This window comes from Anopheles moucheti, chromosome 2, assembly GCF_943734755.1.
Source record: "Anopheles moucheti chromosome 2, idAnoMoucSN_F20_07, whole genome shotgun sequence".
Taxonomy (NCBI): Eukaryota; Metazoa; Arthropoda; class Insecta; order Diptera; family Culicidae; genus Anopheles; species Anopheles moucheti.
The window spans coordinates 50,300,347-50,324,884 of NC_069140.1; the positions used below are offsets into that span (position 1 = coordinate 50,300,347).

Here is a 24,538-nt window from a genome sequence, read left to right on the forward strand (position 1 = left end):
CAGATCTAAGATAATAAAACTGATCTTAGCTCGACAAATCGTTCGCTTTAAATTGTTCGCAAATTGCTGCCACAGTAACATTAAACATTCTAAACATATTGAAAAGAAATAAAAATCTACTGGCTTCTTATCACACGCAATAACAAAATAAAAGTAGCAAAGTGATTATGTCACCACAAAACTGAAACATTAAACTAACAGTTGCTTTGCTCTTCGATGAAAGCTTCGCCCTTTTTTATTTTTGAATATATCTAGTAAAAGTTGAATATATTCATGCACGCACTCTCATAAATCTAACCAGTTTTTCCGGTGTGCATATTTTTTACGTGTCCCATTTCGAAAAGCCAATCCAGTCCACGCCGGACGCCGGTGAAAAATAGATTAAAATGGCTTCTTATCAATGGATTACAGAGGCGCAGCCGGTAACGCCAATAATTTGTAGGGTTTTCATTGGATGATATGTAAGGGCCGTGCGCCCTGTAGTACCCAAATGGCTTACGCATACGGCTTTCATTTTTTTTCACTTCTTTCAACACGAGCTGATCCTTTGAAACTACCCGTTTTTGTTTTTTGTTTTGTTTTCGGTAGCATTATTGACCGAACGTTCTTTTGTAGCCTTGCGCACACATCCACGACAATCCATCATCAAATTAATCCACAATTTACGAGCCAAACCCCACGGCTCGCACACTGCGTACAGTCCCAATCCTATCGGGGCACTGATTGTGAGACTTCGATTGCACACTTTTTCAACTTCTGTTTCGCCCGTTTTTTCTGTCAAACTCTTTGGCCTGCGTTTGGGTGATGTTATTTTTCTGTTTCTGTATCGTTGCTACTTGAGCCATTGTTGCAACTGCTCTTCCGAATGAATGTATGATCGAGATGCTTTGCCCGGCTGTTTGGTTCTGTTGTTTGTTTTGTGGTGCACTACAAAATGGGAAGGTGTTATTGCGAATGTGAAATAAATCCAACCATGAACTCATTTTACCTCGATCGCTCGATTTATCCGAGTACTATGCGATTGAACAAAAAAAAAAACTCCGTACTTATACATATTCGCAGTCAATTTCCCATGTTTTTGTTTTTAAAAAGTATTGAATCATTCGATACTGTAAAGTTTTTCCGTGCGGTTATTTTTTCGAATTTTGGAGAATGACATAAACCTCCAGGTACGACATAAAACATGATACGAAACAAACAGCTAAAAAAAAAAAGTCCACTAGTATCTCCCGGTCGCGGACTATCTCCATAGCGAAGCGTAACATAAAAAAAAATGGAACCCGGTGTGGAATTATCACGTACCTTTACTGGTATTGCTGTCCGTATTTCGGTCCCATACGCAGAAAGCGAAAATCTTCTGCTGAAATATTGCACTTTGATTGCCGACCTTTTGCCCAAAGTCATAAATAATAGGTCTGAAGGCGCACAACGGTTCATATTTGTTCCATTGGAATTTGCTACAAAAAGACAGTGGAAAAAAAAATTATTAATATTTAACTTTTACCTGCTCCTTTTGAATTTAATATTATTATTTATTACGAAAATACAGATATCTGCAATTAAGGCTAAATATAGGTTGAAAAAATTAAACGTAAAGTAAATAATGTCAAATAAACGTTTCATCTCTATTAATGGTTGAATATACGCAAACACTAATATGTAGGCTACAAATAAAAGGGAAAGCCATGAAAAGGGCTTTACCAAACATCACAGCATCCATTAATTTAGCTTTTTCAAACTTCCGTAACCATACCTGGATCGAATGTCGCTTAACGATCGCTTCCGGTCACCAACGGTACCTTTCTTCGCCTCCTGCCCATTGTCCAGCCACGCGGGCGGAACTAATTGTCCGTTTCGCCTTTTATTCCGTTACCTTCGCAGGGCACGAAATCGGGTATCTTTCGTTGGGGCTTTACTTGAAACTGGTTTTGTCGTACGTAATCGGTTGTAAACTGGTCCGATGGATGCCCTTACACAAATTAAGTCAATCGTGTGTGCAAATGACAGACGAAGAAAGATGACGTACTCGCCGTGATGGCTCGTACGGAGACAGGTACGAGCGCCGTTTGGTGAATTTGGATCAACATAAACCATAAAATCTCGAACGTGGGTCGTTTGCCTGCTTGTTCGACGATGCCGTTTAGTTAATAGTTGATCCTATTGCTGGAAAGCTGTAAACGATTACGTCAGTACAACTCTTAGGAATTATGAATAATCGACAAGCGAGTTACGTATCAATGTCGTACGTATTTTATTTGCTTCTCGTGCTTCCCCGTCAACCTCATTTATTATACATACATCTTCAATTCCACACTCTCCACAAATTCTTTGATTTTACTCATTCTTTAGCGATTAAAATTTTAATGCGGAACTGCATTGCAACACACAAGGTATGGATGCATCAGCATCGTTACACGCTACTCTACCGACTAGTGTTGGACCGAGAACCGGTTTACTTTTTCTCCATCGGTTTGAAATTGAAAGTTGCTACTGCATCAGCTCCATAACATGATCTGACCGATCGAGTTGATTGCAATGTTGCATCAACTGCATCAACAGTATGCGCATTTGCGCTCGTTGGCACAGTGTTAAATAACGATCCACTGCAAAGGTGGGGCACGTGTTTCTATAGCTAGTGGCTATGTGTGGCGCAATTCATCGTAAAGTTCGTCTTAGCCTGTAAGTGGATTATGCTCCGGTCTCCAGAACAAGTGTGTGTTTTTTTGGACTAATTTTCAATATCCTTAATATTCCTTTACTGCGTTGATGCTTATTGATAAACTTACGCTCTTGTTTCTTAGTTAAAACCTAAAAGTTTGAATTTCGCGTCGTTTATCGTTCAATCATCTAATGAACGCCATAGCCAGACGATAACATAACCTTCCCCAGCATTATCGACACACAATCTTCTCGAGCACCTAGCTTCACTCCCGGTAGGATATTTATCTTAAGCACAAGCACTCACTTAACCGCACGGGCATGCCGCCATCCCATATACCCAGTGTCCGGCACTAGGTGTCGGATGTGAATACAGCAAGCACACCACCAGGCCGCTTCTCGGAAGTGTACTTGATTTGCTAATAGAAACCCACAGACCCAGACAGAGCGAAACAGCGTGCGGTTGCGCGTGGTGCAACGAATACATGAAACAATCTTCCGTACCGGACCGTACAAACAACACTGGCACCCGGGGAAAATTGTAGCAATCTTCTCCGCTACCATAAATATTGGTCCATGCAGGGACGTGTATCGTTTAAATTACTTGATATATTGGAAAATAAATCAAATAGCTCGAGATTTCCGGCATCTACCCACATCCCGAACGGTTTCGTAGTGTGGGAGAGTGGAAAATCCGTTCGCAACACTTCCCACCAACGATCGTGATGGTTCTGGTGCATCTTTCGCTTCAGGTCACACTCACAGGAAGAGATTGTTATCCTCCTCGTGTCCTGTTCCTCTCATCGATGCAGAAGGGCTTTTCCGACTGCTTGCCAATTTCCTGACCTCTGCTGCAACGGTTGCTGTACGACACTGGTGTGGTTACTATTTTCTCGGGCTGCTGCATCCATTCCTAGTTCCTTCCATTTGTAGGCAGCCATCGTCTTCTCGAAATAGTTTGCAGCGTGTAAGATGTCCTGGCATCATTCACGTACGCTTCGTACGTGCTTTTCAACTGCATACTTTACAGCTGCTTCTTATAAGGATGAGCGAATCTGAGAATGTCTCGCCAGAGTAGTACCTTCTTTTCAATGTTAAAGTTGCGTGATAGTGTAGGAGAAGAGCCACAATGTGCAACTGGCCGATTAATATGTGACCGTACGAAAAGTGAGACAATGAATATCCATTAAGTAATATTTTCTTTCTTTGTGTTATATTTTCAGATCGGTCCCCTGAAGGGTTACTATCTGTTCCATCACAATCACGTGCGCAAACGTTCGATAGACCGCAGCGAAGTTCATCACAATGCTCTTAATACCGAGCCAGAGGTAAGAACGTTGCAAAGTCAACCACCAGCGCATTATCAGTTTTTATTCGTATTTTAATACTTTTTCTGCTTATCTTGTTCGTTGTAGGTCCGATGGGTGCAACAGCAGCACGAAAAGCCACGGTACAAGCGTGACTACAGCACGTTCGATCAGGACTTTGTGCGATTTCCGGGCTTCCGTTCGCTGGTGTCCGGTACGAGGATGGCCTATCGTGACACGAGCACCCACAACATCTTTCCCGATCCACTGTTCAAGGAACAGTGGTACCTGGTGAGTGCCGTAGGTGTTCTTCTCCATCCGTTCATATCATTGTTTGCGTGTGTGCGTGGACTTACTCTTTTACTAACCGTTTGATATTCGTTTGAGCCTTTCCTGATCTTAAGAACCTAACTGCTATTTTAAACTAATGCTCTACGTGTAAAGGCGGCTTTAATAATTCCTTGGAGTATTCTCCGTTGCGTTACACATCATTTCATTATTGATAAATTTGAAGACTAATCAAAACGGTCCGCAAAGAGTGTTTAAAATTTAAATTCAAAATATTATAGCATTCCAATTCAAATTTATTCAAATTGAAGTTCACGCGAAACATTTTTCAGCTTCCATGTTCAGCTGGAACAGATTACTTTCCTTCCAGTCATGATCAGCTGTGTATCAATTTCTCAGTTTGAATGCTAATTTAATTATTTATTTATTTTTTTTCTTTTCGTTCACCAAACAGATGCTTTTATCACTTTTGCTTTTGCTGAGGTTGAGAGATAATTTGTTTTCCCGTCTTATGTATCCAGGCACCCCCGGGGGGCTTGACTCAAACCCAGCATTCACGTTTCGTGTGCGTATCAAAGCAAACAAGCGCGCCGTACTGAATTTACGGCCGAGTGGGTTGACTTTGAAAGGCAAACAACCATATTCGCATGAAAAGAAAAGTATCTTGCATGAAGGTGAACCGTCGCAAACCGGGAACCCAAGTGGTGGTTGAACCCAAAAACGATCTGGAAAGATAACCAGCGTTATAATACGCGCAAAAGCATCTGCATGTGTTTTTTGATGGAAATCTCGCACCGCTGCGTGTATTTTTTCGCGCTTTCAAGCATGTGTGTGTGTGTGTGTCAAAAAGCACACGGTGAAAAATACAATCATCTAGAAATTCTACACGAAATATTAAGCTCAAATATTGTTCTTGTGAAGAACGGTTTTCGGAACGCAACGGAGCGACTTTGTCATGACTTTTCGGGCTTCGTTGATGAGAGGGCTTTATGTATACATTAGTCTGCATGTTTTCTTGTTTCCTCTTGTTTCGTTCGGCTATTGCCAAAGAAAATCTCTCACATCGTGAAAATTTAACTCCAATGGCTCTACAGCTTACGGGGCAGCTCACTTGCAGCAATGCTCACTGAGCAGCAACGTATTTGTTAACGACGTCCGTGTATGATGTGTTTCGAGCACTTTCTTATCTTTTCGCACATCTTTTCCTCTGCAACCCCCACAAGCTGGCACAAGCAAGAGTGCTTTCAACAACAACCGTACACGATCGGAAAGCTTTTCAGTGCGACCTTCGCTAATCCTTTCGAAAATGGTTGCGATGTTTGACTTTTGCACGAGAGCATTTTTGATTTATGTCCTTTTCCTTCACTTCACTCCCAGCACTGGCAGCGCTGGCAATCGGCAGGAGTTTTTTTCCGCTCGCCTCAAATTGTGATTCGCCGCCCTTCTTGTCATTTTGTCGCCAGTTTCTTTGTGGGCAATATTTTGTTTTCCTGCTCCATTTTGCGTCGCATCTGTTTCGCGTGTAAACGCAACCGGAAGCTGGCATTCGAGAACTTCCGCCGGATGAGAATGCACAGCATAGAGCGTCTACGTGTGTGTGTGTGTGTGTGCGTGAATAGAAGGGAGACATTTTCTAGCCGGCTCAACAAAATTCGCCAGACTAATGACCCCCCCCCCCGCTCTCGACGCCGGAAGTCGCGTGAAAATAAATTTCAAAACCATTGCATGAACGTCGTGGCATGGGTGTGAGTCAACCAAGGGTTTTCGTCGAACACTTTTTGCGGCCCACGGGTTGACGCCAAGAGTTCCGAAATTGTATACCGATACGCAAAATCAACACTCACACTTGCGCGAGGCCCAGCTTAACGGCTTCAATTTAATTACTTTTCGAAAACGAGATTTCAGCAGTCAACTTCTGCCGAGGAAACCCTGGCAGAAGTTTTCCCGTGTTCCTAGTGCTTTGATTTTTTTTTGTTACACTCATCCCATATTTCGAATCACCGCCCGTTTTCGTGACCGAACCAAAGTCTACTCACTTTCGGTTTCGTTGCGTTTGGTTTTGCACGGTTGCTTTCGAAGGTTTTTCGCAGCGGTGAAAAGTAATACCACCCTTCCGGAATGGGGTGTCACAAGTTACACAAAGATAGAAAATAGGCTTCTCGTTATCGATAGGTTTCCCTTTCCTTTGTTTGCCGTTTTTCCACCGTTGGGCGAAAAAGCGTTGTTAAATACATTTCAGCAAGAAGGATGGAATCCTTTTTGCCTGGCCCGATTTGGGTGCTGGTTCCGGTTCGGTTTCCCATTTCGGTGTTGGTCGTATATCATAAATTTTTACTCGCTCTTCATTTCTTTAGCATGTCTTGTCTTCATGTATTTTTTTCCTTGCTTTCGCTTCCACTGCACTGAAGTAATCGTTCCGCTTTTGGGAAGGTCGTAAATATTAGCACCCGAAGAAAACTGAACCCACAGAAAAGTTACTTCCTTCTTTTCGCGTTTGATGTTGCGAAATTGGCAAAGAGATAACTTCGCTTGTTTGAAAGTGTCATCAACAGCCTCTCGCTGTTGCTGGTTGCTCACCGAACCGTACGTAGAATCGCGCTGCTGAATTCGGGATTGAATCGGCAAAAAAGTAACATAAATTTTCCAGTTAGTTTACCATTGCCGTCGTCCTTTCCAGTATCCTTGCTGGTAACGATTCGGTCTTGAATGGAATGGAGGTTTTACTGTTTTTTCTTCTTTTCATGCGAAGCTCATTCACACATCAATAAATTTACAGAATGTTACATTAAGACGTTTTGGTATTACGTTATTTTTTGCTGTAGAAATGGTTGGCCAGAAGACAAACAGTAGTGTCAATTCCGGTTAAGATTTCGAAGTATTATTTTTTGTTACCTCGTTCTTTACTTCCACTCTTCGAGACAGCTTTGATTTATGACAAATTAAATAGTTGATAATATCTGAGGGTTTTATTTAGTTTTTTGTGTGAATTTTTGCTCATAATAAGAAGTACCGTATTTTTGCGTGTATAACGACCCCCCCGTGTATAACGAGCCCCTAGATGAAATATCCAAGATTTTTGGAGAAACAGATTTTATTTCTTTATTTAAAACAATTGGAACAATTTTATTGTTACATTTAATTTTGAACAGTACAATTCATAATACTCTTTCATATCGTTCTCACTGGTGTTCATTGTCGAAACACATTTTCATTGTCATTATCCCCGTCATCACTGTGATATCTCAGCGGAAACTACTAAAATTAGACTGTCGGCTACTTTAACGCACAAGCTACTTTATTTTGTCAGCACTTGCGACTTATCTCCATCGCTTGTTACATCAGACTCCTCGAGCGCAGGACTCGCGCCCGCTTTTAAATCGATCAAAACTAACGGTAACGGTATCGAACTAACTAACGGTACCTTCGCTCGTCGTACCGCTACAATCGCGATATTACCATTTGTCCTCTCTCAAGTTTTTTTTCTCTTGTTCCGAGGAAACGGAACAATCACTATCTTCATAAATTGCATGATCCTCAGTCCCATCAAGATTGTTACTGATTTCGCATTTTTGAAAGGATTTGACGACAATCGCTTCGCTGACTCCTGACTATGCAGTAATGACCCATTGTCAGATCGCTGGAATGGCGGGTGTTGAATATTATTCAACGGTCGATTCAAACGTGACAACTGGTATCGACCGTTTGGCTGTAGAGGGCGCCACTTCGAGCGGAGCAACCGATCGAGCCGAGCACGCCCGAAGTAAAAAAGATCAACGACCAGGAGTAGAGGAATCGATAAAGCTAACCCGACGAACGAGGACGTGATTTTTTAGCTCTAGCTTTTAGATTTTTTTTTCTTATTCTTCCTGAAGGAGCCAGATTCGATTCAACCCCTTTTATCCACTTACTTTATTATTCTTTACTTATTATATCCTTAAACGGTAGTGGTTGCAGCTGACTAGTTAAACCTCCAGGAATCACTTCCAGAAACGTTTTGTTTTGAGCAACAATTTTTCTAACTTCTGTTGGTAGATGACCTCTAAATGCATCCAGTACTAGCATTGCTGATTTATCATAAAAGCTCCAGGTCTCTTGTTCTAAGCATTTTGAAACCACAGATTCATCTTTGGCTTATTTATCCATCCTTTTATTTCAACAAAACGACCTTTCATCCATAAAGCTAGAACGGAAAAGTTAGTACCCTTCTATAACGACCTCCTTAATTGGACTTTGCTCATTTTTGACCAAAAAAAGGGGTCGTTATACACGCTAAAGTACGGTACATTTATTGTTTTTTTTTTCTACTTCAGAGCTAATACATGGATAGTGTGAAATATCATTAATGTTACTAAATTATATTTGAACTTAAACCATCCATGTATTTCGAGCCATCACGGTCAATCCAGCGAATTGGTACTTTCCACAAATTACCAAAACTGTCCGTACCACATGCTCAATTAACTTTGAAATACAGGGTTTCGCGTGTGTGTGAATAATGATCGAAATTATGAGTAATTTTGAGAATAGCACTTTTATCTCGTCACGTTTCACGATCAACTTACCAAGAACCTCAAAATATTTCCGCGGGTACCCATTTTCCCTGAAATGGCCCGCTTATGTCGCGGCGAATATCATGAACCGTTCCTAGAATTTTCCAAATTGAAGTAAATTTGTAGAAGCAGGTATGGAATCCTTCTGAAGCTTTCGTCAAATTGTGTCTGTTTGGTTTCTTTATTTCTCTTACAACTCTGGCAGGGTGAGTTGAAGCTTCACTTTATTCGAAGGACCAAATTATTCTCCTCGCCTGTCACTATATATACTCTCTGGGTCATCGGGACGCGGTAGTGATGGGCGCGCATTAGGGATGGGCACACTATAAGGATGCGAGTGCAGGAACGAACTCACTCCGTTTCAATTGAACAAACGTTGTACAGATTCAATTTCTTTCTAGTACAAATTAGCAAGTAAGAAATATCGATCATTTCCCTTTTACTTTTTTTATTTCAAGTTGAAAAAGTAAAAAAAAAATAGTAAAATTTATCGCATATGAATGTTTGATGCAAATTTTGTTGTATCCTGCCAACCGTAGAAAGAGAATAAAGAAATTCAAGATCATGGACTGAATCAGCATCGTTTGAACAAGATTTAGCAAAGTATTCCAGAACCCGAAAGAGCGATGTATATCAGATATACCTCAACATATTTTAGTGTAACCTATACATAATTCCCTAAAATGCTCTGAATTTGTCAGTTGAACTTGTGAAGATGAATATGCGATGAAACAAACCTAAAGCTGGCAACTAATAGAACAATGGTTCCAATGCTCCGTTGATATTTTAAATTATTAAAACACATTTTAAGTCAATCCGACATCGCATTCCTATCATGTTTCACGTTCCTCGATCAATTTGCTTGGAATTAATGCAAATACAGTTTGCCATAAATCGAGCAACAATTGAAATGAACACCAGCGATTGCCGGCCGTATGTTTATTAATCGTCTCAATCGCCTACGGGGGAGTACTTTACAATTTACACACCCCGTATCGCAGCTAATTAGGCTCGTCGGAATTTACAACCCAGTGAACTTCTGCAGCAAATGGCCGTGTGCAGCAGTTGACCACGCGAATAGGGCGGGAAGCTTCCTAAACTTCCCTGGGGGTGACAATTAACATCGCTGGAGCAATACATTAATAGCGACCGGTGGTTGGCGTATGGCGAAGGTGTTCTAGGCACGTGGCGGGTGATGCGCCCAATGGCTCGTAGCATAAATCGAACCACACTCATGATTTATTAAAATCCTTCCCCCATCCTGGGGCCACCTAAACGTGCGTCTCCCTGTCAAGCTGCGTCATGCCGGAGGGAGGTTGATTAAGCGTTCGCGTGGTTAGATGTTAGATGTACGAGCTCGTGAAAGCTACGGGGATATTCGACAATGGGAGAGGCAGATGATCTCCGTTAAGGCCAGGCCTTGATGAAATCTAACAGTAGTACCGACAATAAAGCCATTAATTCCGCCGATTTATCAAGCGCGACCAGAAGCGATCGGAATCAACAGTAGTTATGTTTCGGGCGGCTTTTGTTTGACATCGCCGTGGCATGTTGTTTCTTACCATGTGCATGTCCCCTTCATGTAAATCATATTCCACAGTGGGGATTAAAAACGAAGCGCCCGGCAATGGCAATCCCACCCATCAATCTGGAAGTCAGTGTTGCAAGTTCGATTTACATCGGCCATAAATTATCCGCATTTCCATCAGTAACAGCGAGCCACGGGGTGCGTGCAAGTAGTGGTGTGCGTAACGGTCTGTTGCTAGTTGCTGCGGTAATAAAGTGGCAGGATTTCTCACGAACACTTCCCCCCCAAGTGTTGCCGCTCCATTGGCCACAATCACAGCATGATGTTGGCAGGAACCCGATTCCACATGCCCATCAATAAAAGAGAATGAGACATCCGCTTCGGACTGGAGCCTTGGTGAATCGAATGACGAACAAACTGCACTATAATTGCAAAATAATGTGCTGCTACTGATAAGGAAATGCTTGGAAAGGGGAGGCGTTGGATGGGTGGAGAAGGTTGATTGAAATTCGGTACATAATTAATGTGAAGTTTATGCATATTGCCGCTAGGGATATGGAAGTCAGCAAACGACATTTGACAACATCAAACGATACGATTCACACGACCTAGGGCGCGCTCGGAAAATTTCATCTGCGCACGTTTCAAGCATCCTTAAATCGGCAATGGCCTGTACGCTGAACGATCATTCTCTTAAATCAACACGACCACAAACTCCTCCTCCCGCTGCCACAAACGGGGAAACGGTTTGTGGAGCGGACATTTCACTAACGGTTCAATTCTCCACCCTGTACCGTGTACACACCACCACGGCCATGTTCTTGGTGGCGCACCTCGGCGTCCGTGCGTGTGCGTGTGCGGTTGACGATTCGGGTCTGCGTTCCGTGTCGTGGCTTAATAAATTTATTAAACATGCATTTTGCTGACATTCTCAATTAATTCATTTTTCATTTGTCCCACCACGACCCATAAACGGTAATTAGCTTCCGCGGTTTTCCCGCGAACCCCCGGCCCCGGCTGCACGGAGAGGGCGAGACAACACGCTGGCTCGGACCCCCCTTTCCTTCGCGACAATCTTTCTACAGCCAGCAGTAGTGTGATCGTTAACTGGCCTTTCCTTTCTGTATTTCGTGCTATCATTACGTTTTCCATTATTTCCTACCAAACATAATGAAAGCTATCGCACGAACTCTTTCTCGGGGGTGGGGAAGGCAAAATTAATTTGAGTTTTATTTTTGGGCAGTGACAAGGGAAGAAAATAATGCACGGCGTGGAAAACAATCTAAATGCATACCCGCGCCTTCACAGGAATGCAGTGGAACCTTAGGGAACTGCTGGATGGGTGGAAGCCGAAGAACCGGTGCCAAATTCGCTTACGGGTTTTTTTTTTGCTATACTGCGCCTTAAAAGTTTTCCTTCACGAATGAATATGATTTATAGCTTTAAAATGTGATCCCGAAAACTCATTAAGCAACTTTGCCCATAACTCTAGTTGCTGGTTTATGCCGCTCTTTTTACTCGCACTTTAGTAGCGCCGCCGGTTTGTATAACTCCGGTTGGTGTCTTTTTCTATGTTGCAATATAAATTCATCATGCGAATTTGTACATTTTGTGTTTTTTTTGTTTTTTTCTTCTGTACAATTCATAAACCTAATGAAAAACGAAGTGTGCAATCGTTCTGAGGCGCACAAATTGCACAATAAAAAATAATAGTAAAGCAAGCCTGCGGTCCGGACATACGCACATATACACCCTTACATGTTATTTGTACTTTTCTCGCCTATCGCCATAACATGGCGTGGTGTCTTCGTGGCTTCTTGAGCCATCCAACCAACTTCATAAGTGAAATTGTTTTCTCAATCCTGTTTATGTATGTGTGTACTTACCGTGCCGTTCGTGTATTCGTGTAAAACTTTCACTCCAATTTCGCGACATTAGTTTGGGCCGAGGGGGAGGGGGCTTGAGAAAGCGAGAAAATTTGTACATTCATGAGCATAAACTTGATTTCCAAACTATCAGCGCGACACGAATTTTGCAACATTCATAAGCTGTTGCTGCCGGGGGCATGGGCTGTTTGAGCAGCGCTCCATGTTTGCACTACGGCATGTCACGGGGCGGTAAAAGTTGCTCCCTGTCACAAACAACGGGCGGTGCGGGCGTTTTCCACCGAAGTCGAACTAACGAAAATGGAATTTGCATACTGGGGCAAACATACCGTGCGCGCGCGCGCTCCTGTCCAACAAACCGTGTTGTGTGTCGCATACTTTTGCGCGAGCTCGCGGTTCCCGAGCTGCAGCAGCAGGAAGTGTCATGTGGTTCCACCATCCCGAACTCGCTAGAAGACGCAGACTATCTCGGTGAAAAGTCATCACTAAAACGTCCCACTTTATGTGTGCCCATGTGGAGTTGGACAGCTGAGCGGGAACGATGGGAAAATTGTTTGCAGTGACACAAGAACAACAGCACGCGGGGAAAGCCGATTAGCGAAAAGCTCAGTTCGGGAAATATTTTTACGCAGGCACGGGACGGGTTGGAGCGCTAAAAGGGTACAGCGTGTGTAGGGAAGCATCAGAGGAACGAGTGCGGAACGACGCCTATCTTGAGTTTGCTCAAATCCAAACGACATCCAGATAAACAGGCCCACAATTATAGAGATGGTATGAGACAAAGGAAAAAACTGTTGGGTTTGTGTTGTTCTTGTTTGTTTGGTTTGCTGCTCTCAGCACCAAAATTACTTTGGAACACAAAGGTAGAACATGGTGGTTCGTTTTGTTCATATTTCTTTGTACATTTTATGGCCATCATTTGGAATATTTTAGTAGCATTGGGTATGTGATGTGTATTTGTTTATTTATAAACGGGGTACAAATTCATATTCAATGCGAAAGTTAAATATTGATGGAAAGTTTTCACAAAATATTAATAAGTATAACTTTCAAATTTTAAACACAAAGACAGACAAAATAATTTGAAAAAAGATACACAATTATCAAGCTCGAAAAATGTGAGCATTTATTTAGTTGAACTTTTTGAAAAATGATTTGTGAAAAATTCAACCTTTAAAATATTGCCAATAATCAGTTTAATATCAAAAATCGAGTAAGCTTATTGCCATGCAAAATCCTTAATTTGAACATTCCAATAATTTATTTTAGATCAATTTTTCGACAATCTTTTTTCGTGAAACGTTACATACGCTCCTAAGGATTTTTCAATCCGTATCCAGAATTATTCAAAGAACAATAAACAGGTTGACGAGTTTTTTTTATCTGATTTAATTTACATCATTTACTACAGCTTCACTATATTTTTTGTTATATTTTTTTTGTATCACATATAAAAATAAACGAATTCTCTATTATACAGGGTATCCCGCAATTCTTTGACAGTTTCCCATCAATTTTTGAATCCGTCCAGAGATTTTTTGACTGCGTCTCATATATGTTTGAATTCGTTCCGTGTTTTTTTTGACGGTTTCCCATATATTTTGGAATTCGTTCCAAGGTTTTTTGCTTGGGACGGTCCGGTGATGTTTAGGTATCGGCGCCGTTTCGCCAAGACCAGTCGAAAATCCCGTCCAGAACAATCTTTGGTACACAGGACAGACTATCCGGCTACGAATAAAAAAAGACAAAGAAAGCCAGAAAAGATAGGACTAGTCCTCTTGAGGTTGTTGTGCCGATACACAATGAAGAAAGATGTTTAAGGTGGATCAAGCATTGGTGATGAGCATTGGTAAAATCTCTGCGGATTATTAGCACGTTAACGAAGCAGCACATCCGCAGCGTTCCATTTTCTCTGCACTTTTTTCACCTCAAAGAGGACATACGGAGGCCAACGGGTTTCCCATGAATGCATCTGAACCTGTGACCTTCTCTCCCTTATCTGTGGTTCAAAACAATTGCAGGATACTGCTGTGGTTAAGCGAAAGACAATATATTTAAAGTAGCATTCAAAACTATTTGGGAAACCGTCAAAAAACTTCGAGAGGAATTCAAAAATACGTGGGACGCAATCAAAAAATCCCGAAACGGATTCAAAAATACCTGGGACGCAATCAAAGCACCTTGGGAAACTGTCGAAAAATTTATGGAATACCCTGTAAAATTCTTTTATCTTCAAACGATTGCCATTTTAATATTGCGTCTAATTCCACCTCAATTTCTAACGCGAATTTCGAACTCGGTTTTTATCAAACAATCAGTTGGTTTTTTCTATAAGCATCGAAGATACTAACGAGTCTCCTGCTTAGTGTCAATTTACTCTAATAAAAACGTTGTGAAACATTCTTTTCTATTCATAGAAACTTTCTTTTTTTTTATTTTTTGTATTTAAGTTCATGACATGCTTGCTAAGTAACGAATGCGGTAAAATTATCTCCCAAATGAGCGTAAGCGAAATATCGAAGAAACCCTATCAAAACCTAACCTAATCCTTATCACTTGAACCATAATCACACGGGACTCTTTTTCCGGCGTTCAAATGTATGCCATACGCTCGTAGCCAGTAGCCGTTCAGCATCATAAAAGTTCCATTAGATTGCTCTTAAGGATAATGCAAATTCATTGCGTAAATTATACGCCTACGAGCACGCCCGGGTATCATTCTCTTTCCTGCACTGATTTGATGGTGGTTAGAAATATTTAAACGTAGATGCTGGAAACATGCAAAGCGTATGTGTGCCCGCACACGACGATGAGTTTGGAAAGGCGACAAACAATACTTTCGACCGACCGATTTAATCAGGATACGGAACGAGACAACGGCGTTTTGCAGTTTTCTTTTTCCGCCCATAGACCATTGCCGTTCTTCTTGCTCAAACCAGAAACCCATATGGTAATGGTCCTTCCGACGTAAACTTCTGCTTCTGTCGCAAACCCTCTGCGTGTTCGTTTTTTAACTAAATTAAAATGTAACGACGCTAGCATTACGCATTCACATGAGCGGTCACCCTGGAGCTGACCCTTTCGGATAAGCTTAAGCTTCAGGGAGGATGTTTCTGCGTCCGAAACGGATTGCTACAAAGCACCGAGGGTGTGGTGGAATGGTGTGGAATTGTGTCGTGCCCTCAATATCCTGTCTTTACTTGTACTGTTAATTCATACGAACAAGTCCACTTTTCAACGGCTCGCTTCCTGGTGCGCTCCCAGCGCCTGCCCAACGCAATGCAATTGTTTGCCTTTCCGGCCGTTAGTGGCAAATTTGTGTTCCGAACGGTCTTCTTTTAGCTAATGACAGCTTAAGCGTCCTAACCCTCCTCGCTTCCCGCTTTACCAGCTTCCGAATGTGCTGTGACGACGATGGACAACCATTTGCTACATGTGTGCTTTGCTCTCTCTCTCTTTCCTTTCGCAGAACGGTGGCGCCAAGGATGGGCCGGACATGAACGTTGGACCGGCCTGGCAGAAGGGTTACACCGGCAAGGGTGTCGTCGTGTCAATTCTCGACGACGGCATCCAGCGCAACCATCCGGATCTGGCGCTCAACTACGTAAGTAGAGATTATTTGCATTTGCACAAAGTTACAGCCTTTGCAATTTTATCCGTGTGCGGAAGTTATCACAAGTTTATACATCCGTTTAGGCGCAATTGGGCACATCTTGGCTATAAAACGTATCAGCAAATTTGCGTTCACAGATGTTTAATTCCAAAAAGCAGCCTGGATTAGTTCGATTTTTCCAACTCCCCGATGGCCGATGATGGTTGAATTTTTAATCTGCTCTGTGGAATATCGAATCGATGCACTTGTTCTAAGCAGCCCTGAACGCTCTAAACCTTCCGGATCGAGTCGTCTGATCGAATTCCAATTCTATATCGGTAGCCATTTTTTTTTTGGCGCTGCCTGTATCATTGCCGTCGCGGCGAAACGAATATTCCAAACCGAACGAACGAGCACAATTCCGGAACCGTAAACAAATATCCGATGACACGCGCACGTTTGAGCAATATTCCTATCATAATCATCGCACACTCACAAACACACACACACACACACACACACACACACACACACACATACACAGGAAATGCTTATCCCGTGTGTATTTCGTTTGCAAATATGCTACACCGAAAGCTTCCCGCTCGGTTAATCGTCACGTGCATAACCACGTCACTTCAGCAGTGGGACAGCGATGACTTGGACTTTCTCGGTACTGACCAATCGAAAACTGGGCACGCGGGACCGTACACTTTGCCAGGCACGACTTTGGGATTTGGAGGCTTCCGGTTCGGGTGCATTGTGTACGTTATCGCTATACGTTGCTCGTTCGAAAGTGTCCTGCCGTGTGTATGCAAGCCGTTTCGTGCGCAGCTTCACAGTCGATGACTCACGAGATTATACATCATTCATTGGACGGACACACTGTTTTCTAAATTGGACCAGACCGAATCGTACCTAGTTGAACATGCGAATCTGGTGCACGGTGTTGGTCTCCGGATGGTAACGATCTCCGGTTCCGGGAACTGCCAAAGAAGCATCGTATTCAACAAACAGTATTATGGGTGAGGACACACGCATGTGTTTGTGTCCCCCACCAATTTTACTTTTTTTTTTACACAAATATATTTGGCAGTAGATTCGACACGTGGCTGACTCCACGAACAGTGAAGAATATTTCAAACAGAAAATGATTCGTAGAAACGATAATTTCTATCATCGATGACCACGTACAGCATTATTAGGACATAGTTCTATTAAACACGAAATCGCTCCTCGCAAATGTTCCATTCGTAGCTGAACGTCTGGTTTGTGTCGCTTATCCTACATCTAATGCGCAGAACAAATAGGCAGTCATGCCTATCCGGCAACAAGCCACGCTAGAATTTATCAGTCGCGTTTTGGTGTGCTTTCAATTGCTTACACTTTTTTTTTTGTTCTATTCACCCACATGCACAATCACACACCGTGCGTGTACCAGTACGCCTTCCGGTTCCGGTCCGTACGCCATCTCGTATCATAGCATCATTGCTGCTCCTGTGCTATGGTTGAGTTAATTATGAAAATGAAGTAGGCAGCTTCGGTGCCTGCTTCCCGCCGACCAGAACCCTATTAAAACGCGACCTGTCCACGCGGCCGGAAGTTGCACTTCCTCGAGCTATTCCGGTTGAAATGATAAGGATGGTATAGCGCCGTGTGTGGTTTCCGCTCATTCAGTACACCGAGCGCACATGACGATCGGACGTCAATTGTGCTCACATCCGCCACAGCACCCTAACGCAATCGATTGTGTGCGTCAATCGGGGTGATGGAATAGAGAAATCGATACTAATCAATCCTGCCGTACCAACCGCGCTTGGATAGTGGTAGCAAGGATTTCAATCCATTATATTTGTACCATTGGCGTATACCGGTGGAGCGTATGTTGGCTGACGGTATAGCTAGAATGAGTATCAATTAATTATGTAGCTTTTAACCATAATAGAAACACAATTGTAGTTTTTTTTTAATTAAAATGTTTTTTTTTATGATAATAGTTTTTTATGAGCAGTCCAATATTCTTTCAAGTTTTAGTTTGATTTTAATGCCGTTGTGCTAAGCTACACAGTTAAACACTTAATTTAGGGCTCATTCAATTATTACGTAACGCTGAAAAGGGGGGGGGGTCAGTACCAGCGTTACGATTTGTTACATAGGGGAGAGGGGGGATTTTACTTTTTGTTACGTAACATATAATAAGATTATACTTCGATTTCCACTTCATAGTATATTTTTGAAAAAAATTAACTTATTTAAGGGATTTTTATACAAATTCCATGTTATCTATCGACTTGTCGTTTGTTTAAAGGTCGAGTCTCTTGGTATCTTCTTCTTCTCATTGATAACTTCTGGTGTCTACTCAGATGGTGATTTTGGAACCCTGTGTGTTGTAGTGGATCCAGTTTGCACCCATTGTCACATAGCAAGCATCGTCGACTCCTAAAACTTACATTGAACTAGAAAAGCTCTAAACAGACTCAGAATGATGCATCCAAGTTATCCACTATCGTAAAGAGCTTCATATAATCATACATCAATCATTAACCATACATCAGTCAATTATTCGATATCATTTAGTGCTCGGAAGCTCATTCACGGTACAATAAATAACTTTTGCCAACTAGAACGTGCAACATCGTGCTCGGTGCTTGTATGACCGTGTTTGAACTCAGCATACCAGCTATAATAGTTGATTTTAATGGTGCTGAATTTTACGATGCTTATCAATTCAATTTAACCGTTTTTTCCTAACCAAACGCAATTTTTCAATTGACATTCTAAATTAATGATGTTCAACTGGGTGTTCAATGATAACAATGGGTTTGAGTTTTGAGTTTTCTGGCACTTCATGGTCTTGGCCTGCTGCAGAAGTCCTCTAAACCACCTACAGTCTAGCGCCGTCGTTAGCCAATCCATAATCCCGATATGTCTGTTGGATTCATCAACGGCATCCCTCTAACTTAATTTGGGCCTACCAAGCCTCCTCTATCCATGAGGACGACCTAAAACGGTTTTTTGGAGAGGGTCGTCCGGTATCATTCTCATGACGTGACCAGCCCACCGGGGCCGATTCTGGTAGGACGCTTCCGCTGTAAGATGGTAGGTTCGCTCCATTGTGTTTCCTCACATACGGGGCCAAAAAACCTTCTGAGCATCTTCCTGGACAAAGTCCATGTCTCACAGGCGTATGTAAGTACTAGAGCTATATAAGTTCTATATACTCCCAGCTTCGTTCAATTGAAATTTATTCACTAAATCTAGTTTACCAAGAAACGTAGTTATACTTTTGCCAGTGTTTTAGATCCTTTAAATCTGTGTTTTATGAAAAAAAAGGTTAGTCAAAAAATTAAATGAATAATGAGAATTAAGCAGAAGACGAATACGCAAAAAAAAGGTTGCTAGATAAATAAGGGTCGAAAATTGACAATTTTTGCGTTACGTAATAATTGAATGAGCCCTTAACTATTTATCCTTTCCTTCCGAATGACTGTTTCGCACTCATTCGTGGAGCCTTGAAAGTTTTATTTTTAAGCTTGCTTTGCTTAAGCTGATTATATCCAATTGGAAGTGTTTTATATTTTCATGTAGATTTCAAAGCTCGTTGGATATCATTGTGATTTTTTTTATGATAAGCTACTCTGAATTTTCCACCTAAATTACCTTTGTGAATTACTATTGGTCGCATTTTCATTAATCCATGTATTGACAAAATTGATGTTTCGATTCCCGTCCGAAACCCTTCCTAGTTACAATCCCAGGATCTTACCGACCACCCCCAAAATGACAAATCACAACAAACGAACAAATTCCATTCATCAACCATTCCGTCTCCCTCCCGTCGAATGGTGCCGTAACAAATGTGTCCACGAACTTTTATTCTTATATTCTCTGCTTGTCGCCAATTCCCGCCTGCAAAAATAGCGCCAAATTCGATAAAAGCTCTAAAACTCATTATTCAAATTAACCTCCGAAGGATTTCCGCCGTACACACAGCACCGATTTTCCCCCGGTGGATCGAAACCGTCGTTCGCGTGTTTGAAATCGTGTCCGGGCGGCATTTGCCAAATAGCTCCCATTCCTTTTCACTGATGGCATACCGATCGTACGCATTCCGCAGTCTCATTCCACTATCCTAATACTTGTCAAATTAAGACCCATGTAAATGCCCCACATTCCCACCGTGGTGTAGCGGTACGGCCAGAGCACGTGAAGTCATTCCCCATCCTCGCCCTCGAGGAAGCCCATTTCGCATCCGCCTCGTGTGCTGCTTCACTTTGAAGTCGTCGGCAACCAGTCTGTTTGGCCCGGATGATAAAAAGGTTTCGAAATGAGAAAAGCCCACCGCACGGTGCCCGGGTTTTGCCGATCATCATCATCCGACCATTCATGACCAATGGCGCGAAATAGTCTTGAATTGATGAAAATGGGATCAACTCATCTTCGCGGGGCACGTTGAGCGCTCGCTCGTTCGCGGAAGGCTGCTCCGGCACAGGTTCAGACAGATAAGGCGACGAAACCGATCGAACCATCTCCGACCCAGGCAGCGTACTCTGCCAAATTTATTCAGCTAGCGAGCGATTTTTCCGCGATTTTTATTCACTTCACATCTCGTTTGCACCGAGGGACCGCGTTCTTCCACTTTGAGTGAGAATGGATCAGGATCCCAGAGGAAAAAGTGAGATAACGAACTCGTGGACTCGAACGTACCGTGGCATCTCAGCTGGTGGCATTAAATTTGCTTTTCATTTTCAACGTTACAGTACGCACGATGCAACGCTTAATTTTGAGCACTGATTCTCGCGCTTGAACGGTGACAATTGTCTTAAGCTCAACACCCAAACAATACCATGGAGGCACACGAATAAACAATTGCACATTTACGGATCGGCAAAAGCGCGGCCCCAACGAAAAGAAAAGCACACAAAGCGATGATTTATCGATGCGACTCCCACCCTAAGGGTTGGTGTTTGTTCGCTTCCTCGTCTGCAGATCCAATCGGATTAACGATGGAATCCATTTCATTAGCAAAAGCCTCTACCATGGGACCATGTTCCGTTTATCGTGTCGCTCCATTCTTCATGGGCTAAATGATTTTGGATTCCGTGTATCGGTGAATCGTATCGGCGGTAGTAGGTGAATGTTTTGTGGAATCGGTAATGCATCACTTGAGCAAAGCCGTAATTCTTTGTAATGACTTTTCAATTTGTTTTTTTTTTTTTGGTGAATTGATTTTCGCCCACCCGAAGACAATAGCGCACGAGCAACTGGTAGATTTAGCTTTATTGAATCAGCGGGACTGTTTATGGGCAGCAGTAAAATGGTTGATTATTTATGGCAGCAGTTTATTAAAGAGGTTCTATTTTGGAATATTCGTACCGTTATTTCGAAGGGTCATGTAATGGGGTTTTTTTTTTGTACAATAAATAGGAATACCGTTGGGCAGTTGGCAACTTTACACTAAAATATGTAACATACAAAATACTAAACAATTTACCAGCAATTGTTTTGTTGTTCCAAGAAAAAATAGTAAGTCATTGCTTGAAACTATCCAACAACATAACTATTGTTGGGAACACTACAACAGTGGGTGAAACCAAGGTCTGTATAGGATAGAGGTCGAGTAATAACCAAGATAGAGGTTCGCCATTTTGGATTTCATTTGACGTTTGGTCGCCCGTGTAAGATTCCTTGCGTCTAGCCTACTTGTTTACTATATCGCAAAGTTTCACAATTAGCTTGGTCGTTTAAGTTTTCTTTCGTTTTGAATGCCTTTAGTTAAAACAGCAAACTTTTGATGATCTTATAAGGTGGTGTGTGGTCATCACCTATTAGTGTTATGAAACCAAGGGTTGATCACACGGTACCGGACTTTCACGTCGTACTGTGAACCGGGAGATATGATGAGCCTCATTCTCTTCCTCACATGTGAAGAGGCTCACCTACTCGTTGCCAAATGATCGCTTTACATAATCCGATTCTCTGCCTTCTCACCTGCCTTGAACACCAATCATACCTAACACCAATCGCCAATAAGATCTGCAGATCTTATTCCAGATTAAAATCGAAAATCAGCGTCACAAATTTCCAACCAAATCTAAAACAATAAAAATCTTGTTTCTATGACCGGCCCGTTTAATCAACACAACTACACACAAAACATTTGAATGGACTAAGGCGTCCAAACGTCAAATCACGTGTAACGAATTTTTGGTTATTTGTCAAATCGCTTTATATTTCTCGACCTCTATCGTACACAGACCCTGGGGTGAAACGTTCCCAACGACCTGTCAGAGAGAGCTAGGGAAAAATGAAAAGCTACGTAGGGGAGGAAGAAAAAAAAAAGGGAAAACCCGATCATAGGATGCCTCTTTCTATAAACGACACCTCAAGAATAAAGATCAATTTTTTGGCCAACACGTAATAACCGTGTCCGGCAAAAGAAGTCTTTTTTTACCAAATTCGGTAGCAAACCAGTGGTTTTCTAACAACTTTTAAATGCACTATATTGTAAAGGTTTCTCATTCCAATTTCTTCAATGAAAAAAAAACAGAAACTTCAGTACAAAACATAAAAACTTCCACACACTGTAAACTGTATGAAAAAATTGCATCACATTGATCGTTAATGCTCCGTTCGGTACCAGGCATAGTGTGCTCTTGGGTACCATTCAGGTCAAGTAGTCCACGCTTTTGCTGTTTCTGCGAGTAGTTGCATACACGTTCCGGTGCATCCAGTGGTGTTTCTTCACCTGTAATACCGAAGATTGTACGGAAACATCTAGCACAGTTCGGGGAATCATTCTTTGTTGTCATGCGATTAACATTCCCCTTTTCCCATTACGGAATAATGTACCTCTCAGTAGCATTTCATAGAATTCAGGTTCGTAAAGCGGGGAGTACGTTCTAAGTTACCGTTCGGTAAGTACAAAAATGTAGTTTTTTTTTTATCTGCATATTGTTTGTACTTGCGAGCAGCTTATCGAATGGTGTTGCTGTTATCAAAACAGACTATCGGTTGTTGAAAAGTTGTTGAGCCTTTTCATCCACGTCTAATCCTTCCCTTGCTATTTGGCTGATCGGATTGCAAATAGGGAAAGCGATAGGCACAGTCTTACATGGTTGTGTTTTACTTTCCTTTTCGTGGTGTCACGCGGTAAACAATAATAAAGGGGAAGATTTTTATCGAGTAGGTACACGTTCACTTGCGCACTTCCTCAAAGATGCTTTAAATTTATCGCATTTTTTTTCTCGTCGGTAGCAAAAGGGGAGCATCTTATATGCTTGATTTTCCTGTACCTGAAACGTTTTTCTCTGAATTTATTTTTTTATTTTTGGTTGGTAAGAAAATATAAACAACAAGACGAACTTTGTGCGTTTCTCACATGCGATATTCTCATATCCGATATCGACATGAGCCTTTCTTTACTTTTTCGTTTGCCGTTGGTTAGGTTCTTTGAAATCGAACACTTTTATCCTTCTGTCGCAAAAAGCTTCACTACAGCATTACGCAGCGTTATTCGTTTAAACTACACATAGGTACATCACAACCTGCAAACAGATTCCCCCTTATCGGTTCAATATATGAAAGCTCTTTTCAATACGTTCGTCATACGACTTGACGCTCACTAACAATGCTTCTAGCACGAAAAAGTAAACAAAAAAGTGCTTCGATCGCGCATGGGGCACCAAATCATTACTTACACTTTCCCTGTTTTTGCTTCACTTTAAAATTCGTCCTACCCAACTTTGAAGCCATTTCATCATTCGCTTTCAATCAATGCACACGCCGTCATCTAGCAAACCCCGCTCAGTCAAACACGGCGGAACCCAGCACAATATCAGCTCAATTTATGCTCATTACTGCTGCTCGTCATTGGCAGCTGTTTGCTTGAGGGGCCCAAACGTTCGAACACATTCGCACAGGAAGCGGAATGTGAAGCGTTCCCCCACAGCGCCGATCGTCGTGCGCGATGTCGTACGCAAATGGGAATGTGATGATGACACGTGCTCCAAGTTCGGATGAGAAAAGTTCGGATTTAGATAAATGAAACTCCTGCGTGTGCGTATGCCCTCTAGCATACGCGGCGCTACCTGGGCATGTGCTCGAAAAGATAAGTGTTATTGAATTCCTCTTAATTTTGTCAAATGAGAACGGTGCTGGTGGGGCATACATCCGTACGATTGTTGGGAGTCTAGTCGGTTTGTCATCGGTATTTTTTTTTCAAATTAATGTTCAATAACCATCTCTGGAGACTACAAGCGAATGGGTGTTGCGCTTGCTGTACGATATGTTTTGTGATTTTACAAATCTAAATAAAATATTGATTAGATCGCATCTGCAAGGTTTATAATGTTCCAACTACCAGTAAAGATCGTTTGCTTCTTGATGCCAAACTGAAAAGTGCTTGTTAAGTGTTTTTAAATTGATTTCCATTCTCAAGAATGCTTGTCAGCTTCCATTAAATACCTCTCATACTAAATGTTTGTAAAAGATGAAATCAATAAAATATGATGAGCATCGTTTTAAGTTATGACTACTCATAGCAAAAACTTGAACGATAGTTTGATAGATCCATCTCTAACGATGCCCCACGGAGACGGCTGTTTCCCTAGTTCACTTCATCACTTCACCACTTGACACACTTGCCACCAAAGGTTTCGTCAGTCAATCAATGAAACTACCGAAAAGTCCTGTAAACGAAACTATCAAATTAGCTTCACCCATCAGCCGCC

General features: G+C 42.0%; 1 protein-coding gene across 1 annotated transcript in view; it reads left to right on the top strand.

Moving 5' to 3' along the window:
- LOC128304751 (furin-like protease 2) overlaps positions 1-24,538 on the top strand; it is a 203,896-nt gene that overhangs the window by 137,688 nt on the left and 41,670 nt on the right. The window contains exons 3-5 of the mRNA XM_053041984.1: positions 3,882-3,986; positions 4,074-4,256; positions 15,687-15,821. Of these exons, the coding sequence (XP_052897944.1) occupies positions 3,882-3,986; positions 4,074-4,256; positions 15,687-15,821 (423 nt within the window). The remainder of the gene's footprint in view (positions 1-3,881; positions 3,987-4,073; positions 4,257-15,686; positions 15,822-24,538) is intronic.